The 20,903-nt window shown below is 45.4% G+C and overlaps 1 protein-coding gene across 1 annotated transcript in view; it reads left to right on the top strand.

The window, feature by feature from the left end:
* Window positions 1-19,880, top strand: part of sdc2 (syndecan 2) — a 31,059-nt gene extending 11,179 nt beyond the window's left edge. Inside the window, exons 2-5 of the mRNA XM_048230208.1 lie at window positions 13,995-14,091; window positions 14,462-14,625; window positions 15,942-16,071; window positions 17,288-19,880. Of these exons, the coding sequence (XP_048086165.1) occupies window positions 13,995-14,091; window positions 14,462-14,625; window positions 15,942-16,071; window positions 17,288-17,451 (555 nt within the window). The 3' untranslated portion in view covers window positions 17,452-19,880. The remainder of the gene's footprint in view (window positions 1-13,994; window positions 14,092-14,461; window positions 14,626-15,941; window positions 16,072-17,287) is intronic.
* The last annotated feature ends 1,023 nt before the right edge of the window (window positions 19,881-20,903 follow it).

A 20,903-nucleotide genomic window follows, 5' to 3' on the forward strand; every position in this document is an offset into this window, starting at 1 on the left:
GGTTAAGCCAAGACAGAGTTTAGTGACCCATTGCCCAGAATGCCCACCTTTAGCAATGATTGGGCAGCTGAAGGGGAATGGGCATTCTGCTTCTCGCCAGTCAGGCTTATAGTTCCGTCACTCTGATTGATGCCCTGACCCATTTAGCAAGAAAAAGAAAAAATGTATATTGACCTGCATTGTAGAGCACAGTTGCACAATAAGTCTTAACAAGGACTCTCTTTTGAACCAAGCTGTGTTTTTATTTTATTTTTTATGTCTGCCACCTGTATGGAACTGCAGAGAATCCCCCCACCCCTATGGCCTTTCCAATGATGCTTTGCCCTCAGGTCAGCGCTTAGCTTAGCACAGTGGTTAGACAGAATGCTCCAGTTTGTCGGTGTTCCTCCTTCGTGCTGCATGCACAGGATTAGCCCAGTATAATGGGATCAGAAATCACCACCTGCCATGTGCTCCTGCCTCCAAACCACCCTGCCTGCCGTTAGAACCCTCACACTCAGAGCAAGCCCTTATGCTACACACACACACACACCATTCCCCTGCAATCAGGCTCAGCATTTAGCATTATTTTATTGCAAAATGGCGATAACAGCCCTATATGATTATTTTTAGCAAGGGTAAAAAGGCCATAAAACCAAAACCTGAAAAACATCAAGCTGGAATTGAATGGCCAGGAGCTAATTTTGAGTATGATTGTGATTGTACGTAGTGAGCGAGAAACATGCACACTTCCTCGCCTCTGTTCTCACTTCCCTTCATTGCCCGCCACCAGCTAGTCAGCCTGCTGTTGAAGGCCAGGCTGAAGACGTTATCTTGGGTTACTCCTCCACCTCACCATTTGAAAGCACAAACGATGCCAATGCCTTGCGGTTATTATTATGATGCCTCTTTTTCCCAAGAGATCCTCCTCTTTTCCTCAGATAAAACCCTGCACATGATGTATTTCACCCTCCCGTCCTTTCACCTCCTCCTCCTCCTACGTGAGCAGCAGTGCTTGAATCCTCTCCCACCACAGCTACCACCAAAATGCCTCGGCCTTTTGACTCCCTGAGGGCCAAATCCTCTTAGGGAAGGGTTGGATGGCAATTCAATCGCTGTAACTGTGAGGATTGGAGCAGATGAGCTGGTGAAGCGGTGAAATCACCCTCCCCACCCCACCCCACAACTCCAACCCCCACCCGTGGCACTTCCACACGGCTCCGCCAAAGCTTTTATCTGCACTGATAAGGCCCCATTTGCAAGGCAGTGTGATGATGGAGCACTGGCAGGATGATGGCTCACGTCATTTTTCTTGTCCCCCTTTCCTCCCCGCGGCACACAAGCACGTGTGGTAGATTTACACAGGGGTTACTGAAGCCAGCAGGACCGTGAATAAACGCTGACAGATGCCCCCCGTACCTCGCTTCCTCACGTTGCCTCACTGCCAGTAAATCAACACAAGCGCGAAGTCAAATAAAGTCAAATTGTTACCATATCATCCCTTATTGATCCACTATTGTTGGCGTCACACTAAGGGATCAATTTGGAATGAAGCCACTCTATTCTGCTGGCACTTTTCCTCTCGTCACTGCACACTGGATTTGATCAAAACAAGGTATATTTTTGTTGAAATGAGAAAGTACCTTTTCAAAAGGTTATTGTAGCCCTGAAGAGCAAGTTGGACAGCAACAGCTGCTCATCTCCCCTCCCCTCCTGCCGTTGGACGCTACAGCTTTATTGTCCTGTGGCCTTTGCTCCCTCGTCTCCTCGGCAATTCTTTGATGTCCTTTGGCCCTGTGGGCCGCCGGGGGTTAATGAGCCGACACCAGACAAGTCACAAGCTTCCTGTCAGAGTGGAGAAAGGTCTGCTATTGGAGGTAGGACAAAAGCTGCACAAAAGCCGCCCCTTTCTCTCTCTCCCTCTCTCTTCCACACCCGTTTTTTTGGGCACCATTTGGCTGTCATGAAAAAAAAGAGGGAGAGAGAAAAGTGGATTAAATTAACTTTGAACTGGCAGCAAATTTATACATCAGAATCCGTTTTGGCCTGAGGAGGTGTTTTTTAGGGCTGGCGAGACAAAGCACCCTGACTTAATACTGATTGAGGCCTGGTCTGTATCTAGACAGGCTAAAAAGAAATAGTCAGATTCACACTGATTCCACATTATAATCAGGAATGTGACACCTTCTGTTGAATTTGCGTCATTACGCTCACACTGCAACAGAACTAAACCTCACCAGCATGTGTATGCATATGCATGGTACATATATTTGTGTACCATTCTGAGAAAGTGATGATTGTTTTCATGAGAAACCAACATTTTAATGGAGATGTAGCTTTTCTAATGGGGATCTGTCAAAAGCCCCTCATCATTCTCTATTCTCTAACAAGCAGCACATTCACCTGGCCTTATCACAGTTACATTTCATTTCCTGTGCCTTTGGAAAGTGGTGTGGAAGTAGGTCATCACATGCACCAGAACAAAGTGATTTTTATGTAGTCCTAGTTTGACTGTGAATTCATGTCCGTGCGAGAGAATTCCGCCAAACGTTTCCCCTGACGGAGCTCTGCTGGCGATTCCGCTCTACTGGTTCGGAGAGACACTGAGAAAAATGTCGTAAGCGCACACTAGTGTACACGGGAGAACAAAAGTGGCGAGTCACATATTTATAAATCCTCTTCTTCCAGAATACAGCTCTCAGAAGAAAAACTATGAAGACGGACATCTCTAGAGATCTTGGCTGCTTCGATAACCTGAGTGAATGGATCTTGAATGGAAGTGGAATGTAAATGGGATTTCTGAATGTATTGTGAGAAGATCAAGGATAATGGTTACATCTGTAATTGGCCCTCAGTCAGAATCAGGGCTCATTGTATTTTTTATACAGATTTCTGTGTCATTTGCAATATCACTCTTGCAATATCACTCTTGCCCAATGAAGTTATCCAAACATTATATTAGGGCTGAAAGATTAATCTATTTTTAATCGAATTATTCGCAATTCCAACTAATGCAATTAAGGATACAGCTTGCAACCATGGTTATTTGTGAGTATTTTAGGTTTACCAGAAATGACAAGCAAACAAAGGTATGCGAAACCTATTGTCAAGCAATTCTACCTCCTGAGGCAACATGATGAACATGTAGCAACTTGAAAAAGCACCATAGGCAGCACTGCAACAAATGTACAGCAACAAAAGGCTTTCAGAAGTAGTGATGATCTTGCCTAAAAAGACAAAAAGTCTAAAGACTAAAAAGAGTATGGAAATGAGTGAAGGAATGTGTCATACAGTGTCCATTGAGCTTGAAGCTTGACTGTCAAAAATTATGCAAAAGAAATCACAATCACAATATTTGTCAGAAAAAAATGTTATTTCCCCCAAATCGTTCCACCCTACATTACATATTTATATCTTTTTTTACGAATAATATATATATATATATATTTCAGGTACTTCACATCTGAGGCTTGAGCATTGTTTGTTTGTTTTGTTTGAGTAACGTACAGATATCTCTGAACTACAGCTTGGAAAGTTTTCCAAAACTCTCACACCCTCTTGAAAGATTTGTCATTGATACAGTTGGCAAACAGTCAAGTCACTTATTGGTTGGAAACTGGTATGTGTTTACGTGTCTGTATGTCTATGTGTGTGGTGTGGTGTTGGTTACATATACTGCTGCCATGATACTCAGTCTTCCACCCCCCTTCACGCCCCCAACCTAACCTCACCACCACCACGGGCCCCTCCTGAGGCACCACCTGTGTTTGTGGAGGAATGAAGGAAATGCCAGACACGCAGCAGCCTGAAAGGGAGCATTGATCCCCCCCACCCTGCTCTGCCAGCACAGGAGGGCTTGGGCAGGCACAGGGCAGCAGGGGTGGGGGGGCAGGTGTGAGGGAGAGAGGGACACGCCGCTTGTGTGGCGCAGTGTCTGTTGGTGTGCTGCCGTTCAGTTCATGGGTGGACATGTGTGCCCACATGTACTCCACCTGTCTCTCTCACAAGCTTTTTCATTGGCTGTCCAGGATCTTCTCATTAATAAATGGGGAAAATGGGATTAAGTTGTTGTTTTTTTTCCCCCCCGTCCACGTCATATAGACGTATCCATCTCATTTGGCGGTCGTATTACGATCAATTTGCCCAAATTGTGTTAATCTGTCGGTGACTGACTGATCCAGGCCCATTTCCACTGATTAAAGTTGTTAGTAATCTCTTTTCCCTGCATATGGGAATGGTTCAGAGTGAGTTCCTGTTATTTGTCTTCAAGCACAGACCTGGCAGTTGAACCTAGAGCCTCTGTGGAATGTTTAAGTAGGAAATGTGCTTCCCCCAAATAGCCAAGACCAAAGCTTTGACCCCTCCGTACTGCATGAAATGAACTGCATTCGATCCAACTGCAGTGGGGTTTTTGCATCACACACAGCTCCTGATTGAGGCTGTTTTGTGGAACATCCTTCAACCTCGTCATCTACCCACACATACACATACACACCCATCCCAAGTCTCCCAGGCTCCATACACCCATCTCCAAGAAACCTCCTGCCCCCGGAATTTCTGTCCCAAGTTTTTCATTTCCTCCCTGTATTGGAGGCCCTTCAGCACAACTGTAACCTCCTCTTGACCAGAAAGGGCATCTCCCTTTCTGAGGTAGCAGTAAGGCCACAATCTGCCGCAGGCACAAGTTTCTGAAACAGAGACACCCTCCCCCCCCCTTATCTACTGCTTGCACACCACCACCACCAAGCCCAGGGATGCTGGCAAGGGAATGGAAATCTGATTCGCCTCACGCAGAGATGGCTGGAGCATTGGTGAGGTCGCTCCCACTCCAGAAAATTAGCTGCTAACTGTGCTAATTTCTAACAGGGTAGTCATGCTAATTACACAAGGGACCTGCAGTTCCAATCCCCCCCTGAGTCCAACACTACTGTGCCTAAAAATCTATTAAGTCCAAAAGTGCCTCTCTAGAGGTTACTGTGACCACATGGTTATAAATTTCATTGAAGGGAGAGAAATGATGACGATGGGGAACTGGGTGCTGTGCAGCGTATTATTGTACATACTTTAACCTGGGTTGCAGCAAGAAAGACTTTCTCCTGACTCATTTTTTTTCCCATTGATTTATTCCCGTAGCAGCAGGTCAGGCGTATGAAAGACTTATGCCCTATGTCCCCAGAATAAGGTTCTCTGTTGTCTTTCTTTGGCCCTCTCGTTTTCAGAGAACACTATCCATTATCCCTGAGGCACAATAAAACATCTTACTGAAGCTATAACAACAGCCTCACTCTTTTGACACTTGTACATAATATAGATGAATATATGAAAAGAGCATCAACCACGTACAAGTTTTATTTTAAAGTGTTTCAGCCTTTCAATGCTTTTCATGGTATATCTGTGATGGCATTTCAGTTGGCTTTAGCGTTATACTGTCCAGCACCTGGCATTTAATACAGTGTGCAGCAAAGAATTTAAATGTTTAAACTACTACTACCTTGAAGACAAACAAGCAACTTAGTTTAGGAATGTTGTAGTCAAGATTATGGACCAAAGGGAGTGCAGATGCTTGTCATGTAGGGGAAAGTCACTGGAATGTAAGTTGATCGTCGTGTTTATCATGCCCTTCCTTAATTTAGTTATATTGTGCCCCTCAGGTCTGTAGATTGCTGGAGCCAGAGTGGTGTCTTATGAAATTGTATATGTGTTATTGCCAGCTTCCAGAGCTGTACTCCTTCTGTTTCTACTTTGACTGCAGGGGTATGGACATGCTGAGCTGGAGCAAATCTTAAAGTTTCTCTCCCTAGAACAGACTGGTAGGTGAGAGACATTTCCCAGTATATAGAGTTACAGCACGCACAAAGACTCCCAGCGTTCCCCAATGTATCAAAAAACTTTGCTCTGTGGAGGAATTTACCCTAATTCCCATAGCAGAGAAGGTGTGTTTCGGATATGTGTGTGTGTGGACCCATGCAGAGTGGTGATTGGATCAGCCAGGACCCCTCTGAAGTCTCTGCACAGGCCATACCAGACCAGTCAATCAAGCCCAGACACTGCAGTGAATCCTGGAAGCCTGAGGGCTGTGGGAGAGTGGCTAAACGAGGCTTGCTTTAATTAGTCGGCTCGTAAAATATCTAGAGCGCTAAACTGGAGTCACTCAGCCGTCTCACTGCAGCTGCGAGCGGCCTGCCTGACAATAGGCAGGTGTGGGTGGGTAGTGCGATACATTACCCATAAACTAGCGAAGCTCAAAATGAAGTGAAAGATGATACATTGTATCAGTGCTGTGGTCTCCCAACTGGGAATTCTTTTATTGAAAGGAATTATGACTTAATTTTTGCTGCTTTAAAGCAATGAAGAATGATGAAATGAACAAAATAGCCTGCAGGTGTTTTGTGTTGGCTGGTTCAAATCATGTTCCTTTGTTTTGTTTTGTTTTTTTTTTTTTTTTTCACTTTCCTGTATTTTTTCTGGAAGCCATGAAATGGACATTCTTCCCTTCAGGAAGTAATACCAGAGAGAGGAAGTCATAGCTGCAGCTTGTTTTATTATTAGCAGCCAAAAGGAAAGAGCTCTGCGCTCTGACCCAAGCTCTTCAGAGAGATCTTGTCTTGGTTCAGTTAAAAAAACAGTGTGGAGGGTAAAAAAGAAAGGAATAGATAGTGAAGGGTAAAGCGAGAGTAAGGGGTGAAGAGAGGATTGTAATGAATCAGCATTTAGAGGAGGTATAGAAAGAGGTAGAAGTATAGAAATGGAAGAAAAAGAACAATGGAAGAGAAGAGATTGCAAAAGAAAGGGAAATTAAATGGCGCATGGGACAGATAGAGAGTTGGTTAGAGAATTACAATATATAGTGCAAGTAGACTAGGAGAGAAGGGTAAGTAAGGACAGCTGCAGGTTTTTTGTTATGTGCATGAGTGGCGTATCGAGGCTAACTGTGATACCCTCTTGTCTGCCCTCTGTGTGACCCCATCAGGATGCTTTGCAGCAAACGGGAGCGTTCCCAGTTCACCTGCTACCATGACAGCAGACTTCTCCTCTCCCTCATATGCCACCGTTAAAATACATCACATTAACTCAACACCAACTTCATTTTAGGTGTCATTCAATCTGCCGCAGCTCCCTCTCTAACAGATCCATCTTAATTTCTTCCAGAAGCCCTTCCAACCCTGGTTGGTATAAATGTATTATTGTTCGCATTTGGGCACCTTTCATATGCCTATACTGGAGTGGACTTTGACAAGGTGTTTGTTGACTGAAGTAACAGAGAAACCTTTGCGGTATAAAAAAATAGCTTCAAGCTGGCATCTGCGTTCAGAAAAAGGAGCTGGCTGTATATTCCCCCTCTTTCCGACCGTGTGGTAAGGTTAATCATCATATCTGAGGCGACTGAGGGTATTTACTCTGCAAGAAGGCCCAAATCTCTCCCGTAGGCCGGGCCTGCACTGCAGGGTCTACTGGTTTTAATTACGGGCCCCGGCTGTGATTGTTTACCCAGACTTTATGGGGATAGATGCATCATATGATGGTGCTCTCTAAATGGCTCAGGCCATTAATGTGCTGGTGGTGGCAGTTGGCTTCCGTCCCATGATGAAAAACCAACAAACTTGGAGAACCCCCCCCATTTCTAGAATATACATAGCATACACCTATACATTTGTGCTGCTGAGTATACTGTGGAAATATACAGATCGTCGATGTAAGGTCCTTGGTGACTGTTGAGCCACAGCCCTCGTCCAACCTATTTGTCTGCGCTCCCCTCTGGCCAGTGGTTTGTAAGGTTCCTAAGGGACAGTGCTGGGTTGGCAGGGACGGTCGGGAATGTGGAGCCCGCTTGCGTATGTCAGCCAGTCGGGTTTGTTTTGGAATCTGAGCTGGTATTAATCCCCACTGGGTGCCAGGTGCCCCCCCCCTCTCTGTGAGGGTCAGGGAACAGGAAGTGTCCATGATGAGGACCCTCTGATCGCCAGTGTATGCTGAAGACAAGTCCTCTTCAAAGGATCTGGACTGCACTCTGAAAATCCACCAGAGAGGGACAAACCTTTTGAGTGTACTGAGGATAAACTGCAGAGAGCTGTTTTGTGGTTCCTCTGTTCAGAACAGTAAATACATGAGCTTTTAGGAGAGCATGGGGGAATCAGGTCTGTGTGTGTGTGTGTTTTGATCTTTCTGCCAGAGGTCCGGATTTCGTCCTGTAACAGGATTTTCATATGTTGGGTGATAAGGCATCGCTACCTGCGTCAGTGGCAGCTCTGGGCTGACTTGTCAGAGCCGCAAAGAGGAAAGGACATAAGCCAGGCCCCAAGAGAGAGACATGGAAAGATAGTGACAGAAAGAATGATGGAGAGAAAGAAAGGTTGAAGAAGTGGAGGAGGAGGAGGGGGAGATCCTGCCTGGCCAGAGGAGGTGCTTCTGCTTTGGAGATTAGCTGGCTCGTAGAGAATGAGTGATGTCACCACTCAAACTTCTCTCTCTCTGTTCTTTCACCCTTTCTCTCTCTCCCTTTCCGGAACATGGACTGGATCCAAGTCCATTTGAGCCTGGCCTCCACGGTTTTGGACTGCGCTTCCAGCTAGCCCCTCTCCCCCCCCCCCCCCTCCTCTTTCTCTCCGCTCTGAAAGACTATTAATTAGTTCCTGATTATGATCCCCAGGAGGGCAGTAAAATCTCAGGCTTGGAAGAGCACCACAAGTTACTCCCTCCTACTCTCCCGCCCCTCATTTCCCCTCCTCCCCCCCCCCACACACACACACACACACACACACACCCCACCTGCTTCTTTTGGGCAGATGACTCTCCCTCTCTCTTCTCCAGTCTTACCACCATGCAGACTCAGTGCCATTACATTACAGAGCGTTGTCTGTCTGCCTGCCCCTCACCCCCGGCTGCACCATTCCTGCTGGGTTCACCCCACCGATACTAAGGTGATAATCCACTGTGTGTTCACTTCAGGATCTGGACCCTTTGCTGCACCCCCCTTTACCAGCCAGAGAGCCTCTTTCTGTAACTCTCAGCCTTTTAAGCCAGACAAGGTCTTTCATGGGTTAAAACCTTTTAAGATAAGGTATAAAAGGTTATAGTTAAAAATCAGAACCCCTAAGGAAGGAATGGTTCTCTTGTAGTTGGCGAATGCTGTGAATGGTTACTCTGAGGACCCTCAGGCGTTCTGCAAAGAATGAGCAAATAATGCAAAGAGAGTCTTCAAGGGTTCCCCCTGTGAACATAAGCTGATAAAACCCTGAAGGGTTGTACGTCACTGCTGTCAGCTAGAGGGTAGAAACTCTGCATTGGAGCTGAATGCGGCGGTAGCCTCAAACAAGCCTGTGTCTGAGGAAGCCCATTCTCAACACTTTGCCCTAAGCCTGTCATTCAAATGGATTCATTCCTTCCCCCACAGGCTTGTGAAAAGCACCCCTTTTACAATCATCAGTGCTCTCCTCTTTGACAGGGACGGTAAAGGGACCAACACTGAGCTTTTTACCCCGTGTGGCTCTTCTTTTGGTCTTCTGTCACCCCCATCATCCTTGCCACGTTGGCCCCTAAACAGGCCCCATCCACTTGCCTTCGGAGAGTCCGGGAAGGCCCTTATCTCCAGAAGCTGTGGCGGGAGATGAATGGTTGTGGTGACTGGATGTGTGGTGAGAGTCTGCAGGGAGAGAGAGAAAAAGAGGGAGAGAGAGAGAGATGTTAGAGAAAGGGAAGATAGTTCAGCTGAGGTTTCGTCCTAAGAAAGAAAAAACTTTAACACAGTGACTCGATGAAGAATGTTGTTTGCGTTGGACGTGTTGTTATCTTGGTGTGTTTGTTTTCTGTGTGTGTGTGCAGGAATTTGTCCAAAATATGTTTTTTTTCTTCACAAGTGCTTGTGTGTGCGCACGGTACTCGCACGCATGCACATCTGACACAGAGTTCCTCTCTTCCTCCCCCCTTTCCTGGTGGCTTGGCTTCTGTAAGTGTCTCTGTCCATGTGGATTTGGACAGGAGGTGTAGGGGGAGTTGAGTTGGAGTCCTTCCCTCCTCTCCTGGCCCTCTGTGACCGCATTTAAACAACATGGCTCCCAGCGTCCAGCACACTGCCTCGTGCACCGGCACACAGAGAGCCCTTTCTGCCTTTCAAAGGTTGCTAGGCATGGACATGCAGTTTGACAGGCTTTTAGCGAAGAGTAACCTGCAGGCAACAGATTGTCTTGTTGTGGCTCTCTCTCTCTGTAATCTCTCTCTCTTCCATTCTGCACTTCCTCTCTCTCTCCTCCATCTCTTCACCTCTCCTTTCTATTTTTCTCTCTCTCTCTCTCTCTCTCTCTCTCTCTTTCTTTCTTTCTGTCTTTCTTCCGTAAGCTGCCCCCTCCTCCATCTCCTGCTCCACCTCTCCTTTACTATTTTTGTCTTTCTTTTGTTTCTCTCTCTCTCCCTGTGTTTTTCTTTCCCTTGCCCCCATTATTTATTCCCACTACCACTCCTCCTCTCCTCCACCCTACAGCCTGCATCTCTCCTTTGCTGTGCTAGGTTTATATTCCTCTTCCTCTTTCCTCTTTTTCTTTTCTCTGTTTCTCCGTTCTTTCTGTCTCTTCCCTTTTTTATCTCCCACAACTCTGCCCCACCTCTATCCCTTCCTCTCTTTCTGTCATTGTGATCTCTCTCTCTCTTTTTCTCTCTCTCCCTCCCTCTCTTTCTCTCTCTCCCTCTCTCATTTCTTTTGTTCCTTGTATTTTTCGCCTGCTCCTCCTCATGTGTCTATTTCATTCCCCAAGTTCACCACCACCCCCCCCACTCTCTTCCCTTCCCCTTCCCTCCTCTCCAAACCCATCCCCCCACCCTTTCTTTTTCATCCCACCATCATTCGCCTCCTGCTGGCGTGCCGGTCATTAGTCGCCAGTGGAAGAGTCTGCAGCAGCAGCAGTAGCAGCAGCAGTTTTGTCCTAACAGGAGTGACTGCCGTGCAGGCCCCCCTGTCCCTCTGTCTGCCCTTTTGTGCCACTCGTTAGGGGCTACAAATTGTTAAGGCCTGGTCAATACAAAATTGAAAGGTTAAACAGCCTACGCTCCGAGAACAGTGGGGTGTGTTCACCCACCCTGATGTGACCAAAGCGAAAAATCGCAAGCCAGTGTTTCCACAGCACTCCCACACTCCCGTCATCATTCAGGTCTGTGAAGTGAACAGACCTAATGCATATATATCATGTGTGGGCTGATGGCAAAATGATGCATTACTAAAGTAGTTGGCATTATGAAAAGTTGGCGTTTTGATGCTCGGTGAAGCTCATGGTGTGACCGCTGGATGGAAGCATCCAGTCGCATCCAAACTCGCCACCAGACTTTGATAAGAGTGAAATTAGTCACTGGAGTTCCTTTTTTAATGATTTCTTATAAAAGGCTCATGGGGTTAAGGCTCAATTTAGTTTCCTATGCTGGCATCAGTAACATCCTCCTATGGCATCAAACCTTCCACCACCACACCACTAGAAAGTGTGAATGTGTGTCTGTGTATCTCTATTACAAGAACATGTTTGTCCTGATTTTTAAAGTCTGTGGGTAGGACTTGACTGTGTGTGTGTGTGCGTGTGTGTGAGTTTATTTCTGTGTTTGTGTCCGTGTTTCATATTTGCTGGCGGCGTGTGTGCCAGGGCGGGGTGTGCGTTAGCTCGAGTGTTTGCTCAATCCCAGTCTCGGGGAGTTCAAAGGAAGTTTTCCCTTTGGTTGGTAATGGGGCTAGTTTGATGAGTCCTCCGTGGTCTTGTGAGGTTATTTAAGGCAAGCATGAGGAGTCAGATCTCCTGAAGAAGTTCCCCTGTGCACAGGCAGAACTGGAATATAGAACAGAAGTGTGTTCAGTTAACAGACGTAACAACACCCGTTATGGATGGCATCTCCCAGCCACAGCTACTAAGTAATTAGGCTAGCCAGGTGCATGGCTAATTATGTGATGCTTTTCTGCATTGTGGGCAGTCTGTGAGATGCCTTAAGGACTTTTCTGTAGCTTACCATCCTTCCTTACATTCTTTCTTGTACATGTCTTTCTCATCTCTACCTCTTTCTTTCTGCATCGCTCCATCTGCCTCTCCTCTGTTCTGTGTACATGTGTGTGGCCCGCTTCCACAACATCTCTCTCTCTCTCTCTCCTGGAGTTTGGTTGCAGAGAAGGTTCCTTGTAGTTGACGTGAATGCATGCTGATGTGCAGGGGCCTGTTTAAAGAAAGCGGTACAGCTGCAGGGAGGCTTGGCGGCGGACAGGAGGAGGGCACGGGAGCACTCCGCAGAGGAAAGGTTAAGATAAAGTTGCTTTGAACACACGCGGCCCTTTGATCAAGACTGCGGGGATGGCTGGCTTCTCTTTTGGTTGCAGAGGCCGCGCTCCTTTCAGACGAGTCTCTTTTTTTTTATTGTTTGAGATGTTTCATTGGCTCCTCCTCTCACCAGTCTTTCCATCACCCACACAAAAACAGACCAGCATGTCTCTTTGTTAACGAGTAGAGTTTGCTCTTTGAAGGGGCATGGATACACTTTCTTTGAGCTGCCTTATGAAGGGGCTTGAATTTGTTCTTTCTATCTTTTTTCTTTTTCTTTCTTTCTTTCTTTCTTTCTTTCTTTCTTTCTTTCTTTCTTTCTTTCTTTTTCTTTCTTTCTTTCTTTCTCTCTCTTTCTGTCTTTCCTTATTTCTGTCTCTCTGTCTGTCTGTCGGTCGGTCGGTCACACACAGACACTTGCACACAGACGTATAACTACAGACAGACATTCACAGAGCAAACGGGAGGATACATTGTTTGGCACACAGACACGTACACAGTCCCAACCTGCTGGGCTTTGTGTGTGTGAATGGTGGCCCTGCTCTCTCTCTCTCTTGGGGAAGAGGAGCGTAGCACACATGGGGCACAAAGAACCGCCTGCTATGGTTCAGTCTCCCTCCTGTTCTCTCTTCTTTTTGTGTAGTTGTCAATTCAGCAGCTGAGGAGTTCAGAGCTCAATAAAGGATTGTTTCTGTAACAGGCTTGTTGTCTCAAGGCACAAAGTGTGTGTGTGTGTGTGTGTGTGTGTGTGTGTGTGTGTGTGTGTGTGTGTGTGTGTGTGCAGCCTCAAGCAGCCCAGCAGTACCTTGCCTTTCTGAGACTTCAAGGGTTGATTTATGGTTGGCCACATTGTGTGAGCTCTGACTATGGAGCATCAGAATGGAGGGAAGGGCTTAGGTTGGACAGGACTGGGCATGAATGGAGGTTGCCATGGGGGCAGTGGGATATTCCACCACACACACACTCTCACAAACACCTCTTTCTTATTCCCAGTCACACTCCCAAGCAAACACATCTAGAACACAAAATAACACCATATGTCTTTAGGATTTAGTAATCGTATGGAGAGGGAAATGCTGTTCCTGGGCTGCAGTATGAATATAGAATTAGAATGAAAGCAGATCGGTAGGTTTGCATATACAACGTCATATATGGTCTAACGTTTACATAAGCTGTAATTTCTAAACAGTATCAAACGTATAGTTTAGTAATGAAAGAAAAATCTGTGTCATAGCTTCACTTTGTGTTCCTCTGTATGGGACATGGCTGTTTTTCCTGGTTGAATATTACCGGGCAGTAGAGACTGAGCCGTGACTCAATCAGCTCATCTGACTACAGGGCGTAGGAGTAGTGGTCAGCTCAGCCGACCGTGCCTAAAAATATCTGGAGAGGTCCTCTCATTGCCCCCTTCACTGACAAATAACAAGGCATTCTGCACCCACTAAAGAGCCCCATTAAAGGGTGTTCTCAATGCTGTTAAATCACTTAATTTGATTGCTGCTCAAAGACTTTTTAATGTTGTTTTAATTAGCTCTCACCTCATGGTAATAGCAAGGTCAGCCGGTCCAATCTGTGAAGGGATCTGGAAAATAACCGATAATGTGAGTTGTTTTCCAACTCTGAAGTGCTGTTTCGGGGGATTTATAATAAAAGGCTGGGTTAATGTGGGGGGTGTAGAGAAGGAAGTGTTTTTCATGTTTAATATTTAATGTGTGTTTTTGTGTTCTGTTCCAACAGTTAGCGGTCTCGGCAGCGGATGACTTGTACCTGGAGGACACGGGGTCCGGGGGCTACCCGGAGGACGATGACGACTTCAGTTCCGGCTCAGGATCAGGTGAGTGGGCATAGATGAGCATGTGTTCACATACTTACATATACTTCATTGAGCAATAGACACACACACACACACACACACACACACACACACACACACACTTCACTCAGGTGCACAAACACTTGATACATGTTGGAAGCAGTATTTAATTTAGTTACATTTACACACTCAAATAGATATGTACAAGCCTCAATAACCAATATTGGTTAGTTTACAATAGCCATTATTGGCCATTTAAAAAATTGTGTCTATGAAGATTTATTTTTTATTAGTGCATTGTAGATACATTTTTGTGTCAAATCTGTGTTAATACTTTTTTCCTCATCTCTGCATATATGTGTGTGTGTGTGTGTGTGTGTGTGTGTGTCAGGTGCTGGGGAGGAACTTGAGGAAGCCGTCACGGTCAACACGCTGTACATAGCACCAAATGCAGAGCCCACGCAAGATTCCACCAAAGATTTCACCCCCAGAGTGGAGGCAGTCACCCCCAGAGACACGCCACGGGAAACACCCAAAAAAACAGTCAGAACAGAGGTCAGACACACACACACACAAAAACACACACACAGAACCATACATAAACAAACCTAACCTCTCATGCACTCAAAGGACACAAAAATGTCACACTGAACATAATGCGCACACACACATCACACCAACGTAACTGATGGTAGCAATTATTTCTAGCTTATTGGGCAACTGTAGAAATCTACCTTACCTTGAATGTGCTGTGCACACACAAAATAATTGCTTGCTAGGTCAGTTGCAGCTTTCCCATCATCGAAGTTATCAGCAGAGTTTGGATCTGAGAGTTTATTTTTTCCCATGCATGAAAATAACTGCTGGACCACTTCAGTTCTTCTCGCATTCACCCATATTTCCCTTCGGAACAGCAGGATTTGCCCTTTTCTTGAGGTGTCACTTTATACAAATGTGGAAAAAGTCACATGGAATTCAAGACTTATAAAAAAGTACCCACAGCCAATTATTTCACCCTGTGAGGTCAGCGTGAAGGATGGGTTCATTACCAGAAGCTGACTCGTTCTCCATTAGTTCCTAAATGGACATTTTAATGACACTTGAACTGATCACCACAAACACTCAATCATTTTCCTGAATTGATTGTGTCAGAGTGGCAGTGATTTAATGAGTCTTTAGAGAAGACGTGCTGCAGAAGGGATTATCCTTATGCTTACTAACTCTTATTAAACTCTCTCTCTCTCTCTCTCTCTCTCTCTCTCTCTCTCTCTCTCTCTCTCTCTCTCTCTCTCTCTCCTCTCCTCCCCCTCTCATGTTTATCTTCTCCCCCATGTTTATCTTCTCCCCCTATCAATCTCATCTCTTCTCTTTATTTGTTTGTCCTCTCTTTCACTCTCTACTTGCATACAGTTTTCTTTTTTCCCCTCTTTTTGACTCCTAGTTTTTCACTCACTGTTCTTTCTATACCTTGTTCTTACCTTTTTACCTTTTAACTTTTAGCTCTTGATAGCTACCCCCCCCCCCCTCCCCTCCCCAACACCTTTTTGACTTTCTTTTCATCCCACTTTGTGTCTGATGTGAAACCAGTCGAGCAAGTCGCATACAACACTGATCACTGGTCCGATTTCCTAGAGAACGCTCGTCATGCGAAAGTGTTTATATCTCGCCTGACTGTCAGTCAAGTTAGCTGAAAGCGACTACAGAGCAAGTGAATGTGACTGTCCTACTGTGCTCTGCCCTCTCTCTCTCCTCTCTCTCTCTCTCTCTCTCTCTCTCTCTCTCTCTCTCTCTCTCTCTCTCTCTCTCTCTCTCTCTCTCTCTCTCTCTCTCTCTCTCTCTCTCTCTCTCTCTCTCTCTCTCTCTCTCTATAGCCCCCGGCTCCAACCACAGAGGAGCCCCGCAGGAAAGTCGCCAGCAGCACCGTCAGCGCCCCTCGTGCTCCCGTGGACCCCTACGAGGTGCGCTCAGAAAACCTCTTCCAGCGGACAGAGGTGCTAGCAGGTACATGCCTTCGCCCCAAACGTGTACACACACACACACACACACACACACAAAGAGGCAGGTGCGTTGATGCCTCCACTCTTCCCATGAAGCCTGGCCTATTCTTCTCTCTACTTTCCGATTATTTCACTGCACCATATTAACTCATTTCTAACTTAATGGCCCTTTGATGTACTCGGACCCCACATCAAATCAGTTTCTGTAAAAATAGTTTTAAGAGACGGGTCTAATTGCTAAATGTTAAATGCTCCTTGTAGCCTCCCTGTTACCAGAACAGCATGTTTTATTTGAATAGTACAGAATGTTTTAATTTAATGTCTCTTGTAAGTATCAAAATATTATGAGTCACAGGATGGAATGTGTTTCAAAACACGTTTAAGCTCTTCAACCAGAGTCTATTCTTTCAACATGGGTTAGTTGTGGATATACAGGAAGTTTGTGCCTCCCAGCAGCCTCTCCAAAACGGCGCAGAGAGAGGTGCGAGGCTTGCTTGCACCTTGCAAGCCTCCCCACTAATAAAAGTACAGAAGAGAAGAGCCTCCACAAGTGCAAACAGATGGGATTGTTTATGCCCCTGCGGTGCGGGGTGTTACCAAATCACAGGCAGTCTCCCGTAACCGCTGTGCAGGACCGATAGAACGGCCACAAGTCTGCACTGGCCCAAGCCAGACACTAGCACAGTAGCGCGCCACGCTCACACAAGCAGAGAGGCTCAGGGCCTTTCAAGCCAATAAATGTAATGATAGTAATAACGTCTCTGGGGACTTCTTCCCCCACTCGTCCCCCTCCCCCCCCCTCTCAGCTCCACTCATGTTTTATTGAGTCGTTCTACATAAACTGCTTTTCCCCTCCTCGCTGGGATGGTGAGAAGTTCACTACTTAGTTTGCATCTGTTTTTGTAATGCTCGCCTGTTTTGTCAAGAAAACAGCCAAAGAAGGGGCAGCTTATCGACACTATTGCCACAGCTGGCAAAAGGCATATTATTGACCCAACATGCACTCGAGGGAAAGGGCCACATTTATGTTCCTTTGATATGGCTCCAGCTGCCTTATGCTGGTTACTTTAAAAAGAGGCTGATAATGAAGTGACCTTTGGTCAAAAGACCAAAACAATAGTATCCTTGAGGCGAAGTAGCATCGAGTGTGTATGAGGAAGTATGTTTCCTATATGGTTGTTGAAAGACCCCTACAGTTTTCTTTTGCTCTCTGTCTACAGCGGTCATTGCTGGCGGAGTCATTGGTTTCCTCTTTGCCATCTTCCTCATCCTCCTCCTGGTGTACCGCATGAGGAAGAAGGACGAAGGCAGCTACGATCTCGGAGAGAGGAAGCCATCCGGAGCAGCCTACCAGAAGGCCCCCACCAAGGAGTTTTATGCGTAGACCTCCCGACAGCCATCCCACGAACCCCCATCCACCCCCCACCCCTCCTTTCCCTTTCCTTTGGAACACCCCCTACCCTTCCAGAAAGCAACACTTCACAGTGGGAGGTGGTGGTTTCTGATCAACGACCACCACCATGAAACAAAAACAAGGAAGACCCAAACAAAAACACAACAGTCAAAAGCCAGAACACATTGGGAGCTTTTCAGTAGAGAATTGTAATTAAGACCTCTTCTTTCTTTCTCTGTCTCTACTTTTTTTAAGAAAATGATGAGAAGCCAAGCAATGCTTATTTTACAGCAAATCTGTGTGTATTTAAACCTTATTTTGTGTCTTGTTTGAAAAAAACGGCTGAAAAGAAAACACAGCATCGCAATCTGTACAGGCCAGAAAACATGATTTGCATCTGTCTTCTGTTGAAGGAGCTGGTACTAGTCACTGACTACTTTTTAACTGTAGCAGTATGTATTTGTAAAGAAAAAAAAATTTAAACGTGAAAATAATTGAATATAATTGTCCTGTATCAATCTTGTTTTTTTGTTTCTTTTTTTTCCCTCTTTTGCCCTAGCATGTCTAAAGTTGATCTTCTTAAAAAAAAAGGTATATTTCATTAATTTATCTTTTTTTTTTTCTCATATATTTTAAAAGAATGCCTTTCTGTAGATTCCATGAAGCTTTTTTCTGTTTTCATAATTAACTAACAGTCAAAATGTAAATGTCCCTCCCTCTGGCGTACAATGTTTATTATTTTATTTTGTCTTCTGTTTCTCATTTCTCATTACTGCATTTCACAACCATCCTAAGCTTCCAGTGAGGCTTTCGCTGAATTTATTATTGTTTTGTTCAAATATAGCTTTAGGTCAAAACATTTGGCAGCATATACGTTCATAAACGGTCATCAGTTCTCAGTGATGAGAAACAATGGTATGCTCAAGGGGATCGGACAGGTCCTTCCTAAGAGTATCTCAATGGTGTATTTAATTATTTAATTTAAGTTGATTATCATACGGTACTGGTGGACACTCTCCTAATCGGTCTCTGTAGAGTAGCGTGTCTTGGGAGGGGCATTTGTTGTCTCTTTATGTTATTCTTTTCTTTTTTTGTTAAAAGATGTGGCCAATAATGAATGCCTCCTTCCCTTCACACGCTTCCTCTTCATCCTTTCTTTTTTGCTATCATCACTCAGCCCTTAATGTCCTCTCTCTCTCTCTCTCTCTCCCTCCCTCCCCCTGAGTGGAATTTGAGTGGACCGAGGCCAGTTTAGTAGAAATGTCCCCACATTTCTCTGTGTCCCCCTTGGCCTCCATCTCAGTTCTCTGTGTAACCAGGGTGATGGTGGTGCTGAAGATGATTATGCTCATCAGCTGTGACACAGCTGTCTTTTCCTGAAACTACCGCGTGTACAAAGGGGGCACTTCGCATCCAGACAGCCCCCCCTCACACCCACCTCTTAACTGGGCTAAAGCTTCTGGAGCATTCTGAGAGAGAGGATCTTGGGTCCTCTGCTCTTTGTTTTGGTCGGGCTCTCGTAATAGCGGCCCTGTCATAGACACTGTTGTTGACATACCAGTGCTGACAACATGGTGCTCAACCCAAGCCCTGTAGGGCTGGCCAGTAGTTAACCCACAACTACACTGTCTATTGTTCTGCGTTTCCATGCATGGACCTGCAGGTAGGCAAATTCTCTGCATGGAAGCTTATTAGCACAGCAGGTTGTGAAGTTGCCTTTGAAAACTGTTGAGCTTTGTAATTTAGAGTTTGCACTTTTACCCCACCTAACCTTTTTCTTCCTGCCCTGTACTTTTCCTCTCCATGTTACCAATTTTTTTTTTACCTTCTTTCTCATCTCTCTGTCTCTGTCTCTCTCTCTCTCTCTCTCTCTCATTTCATTCCCCTCTCGCAGTTTTCTTGCAGCTGCCATGTCCCTGCTAGCTTCTCTGCCACCTTCCAGTTCCCATCAGTCTCACACAGACTGAGAGGGGCTACTGAAACCATGGCAAGCAAAACCCAAAGACCCTCAGTATTCTCTAAACCACCACATAAGTACACTTAACTCGGCCACATTCAGATGGTTTCTTTTTAGATTTATTTTGTCTCTTAGCCATTAGGTTTTTTATTGTTACTAGAGACCTGACCGTTGAGTCCAATTGCTTATTCGTATATGAAAAAAAAATCTATATATAAATATATATAAAATGTATATTCACAAATGTTTTAAACAACAACAAAGTGCCTACCATTTGGAAATGTGCTTGTTCTTGTCATGGCTTGAGACGGTACAATCATCAGATAGAGGATGTGGATGGAATTCTGTAAGCACCAATGACTGTAATGGTAACTTTTTTTTTAGTCTTACAAAAGAAGCAAGCAGTATTGTACCTATGAGTTGTAAACAACACTACTGAATAAACATTGTGGCCTAATATTGACCGTTCTCTGTGCATTTTGTTTCTGCCATGGTATGCTATTTAATTTTAATATCTACTATCAGCTCTTTAAGTAATAGATACTCTGTGTGTTGGTTACCATAAGTGTACATAAGGATACAGCCTGTTTCGTCTTCTGACATCACAAGTACTTACACACATGGGATCTGGCTCTGGTTTTCAGATTATCTTTGTGTCCGCTAATCTAAATGGGTTGCGAGTTGAGATTATCGTATCAGTCACTAATCTGAGCATGTTTGCGGATTGAGATTAGCGTAATGGAAGAACACTAACACTGAAAGCCGAGAGAGTCATCTTCGCCACTAAAATAAATGGGTGCAACAAATACACTAGAAACAATATCACCCCAATTATTGTAATGATTTTGATCTTCCTTATTCAACATAGGTAAAGCAAGCAAGCATCACTCCATAGACCTTGAGGGATACTATAATGGGCTGTGAAGAGGGCAGGCTTCTGTTTTGTGTTAACGGGGGACGAGGTCAACTTGTCCTCCCATTCAGTCCTGTGACAGATGTTCAGGCGTGTTTTTGGCCTGCAGAGCAGTCAGCTGTGTGTTTGCTTGTGTGTGTTGACCGTTTTGAGCGTCTGCCTTTAGGGGGGCATCTCCCAAGCGAGGGGGTCCCAGACTGTGAGAATCCCAGCAGACGCGCGAGAGATGAAGGGGCCCTCTGTGAGGAAGGGGTGTGTCTGGACCACGGCCACTCCACTTGTTTGTCCGCCTGTGTCTGGTCAGCCCCTGAATTTATAACCTCTCCCCCCTTCTTTCCTATCCCAGTGTGACAGGGCACTGCTGTGCATATTGTGTTTATATCAGGGGCTTGGGGTGTTTGTGTGTGTCTCTGTGTGCGTGTTTGTATGTGTGTGTTTGTGGGTGCTGTGTGTGGGGCAGGATTGGGGTCAGTATGTATCCATGTCAGAGTGACTGTAATATATGCCCCCTCCCCTCTTGTCCATAGCATGATGCTTTGGATGCGGGTATCTCGGGCTCAAGCTGTGGAGGCA

Source organism: Alosa alosa, chromosome 20 (assembly GCF_017589495.1).
Source record: "Alosa alosa isolate M-15738 ecotype Scorff River chromosome 20, AALO_Geno_1.1, whole genome shotgun sequence".
Taxonomy (NCBI): domain Eukaryota; kingdom Metazoa; phylum Chordata; class Actinopteri; order Clupeiformes; family Clupeidae; genus Alosa; species Alosa alosa.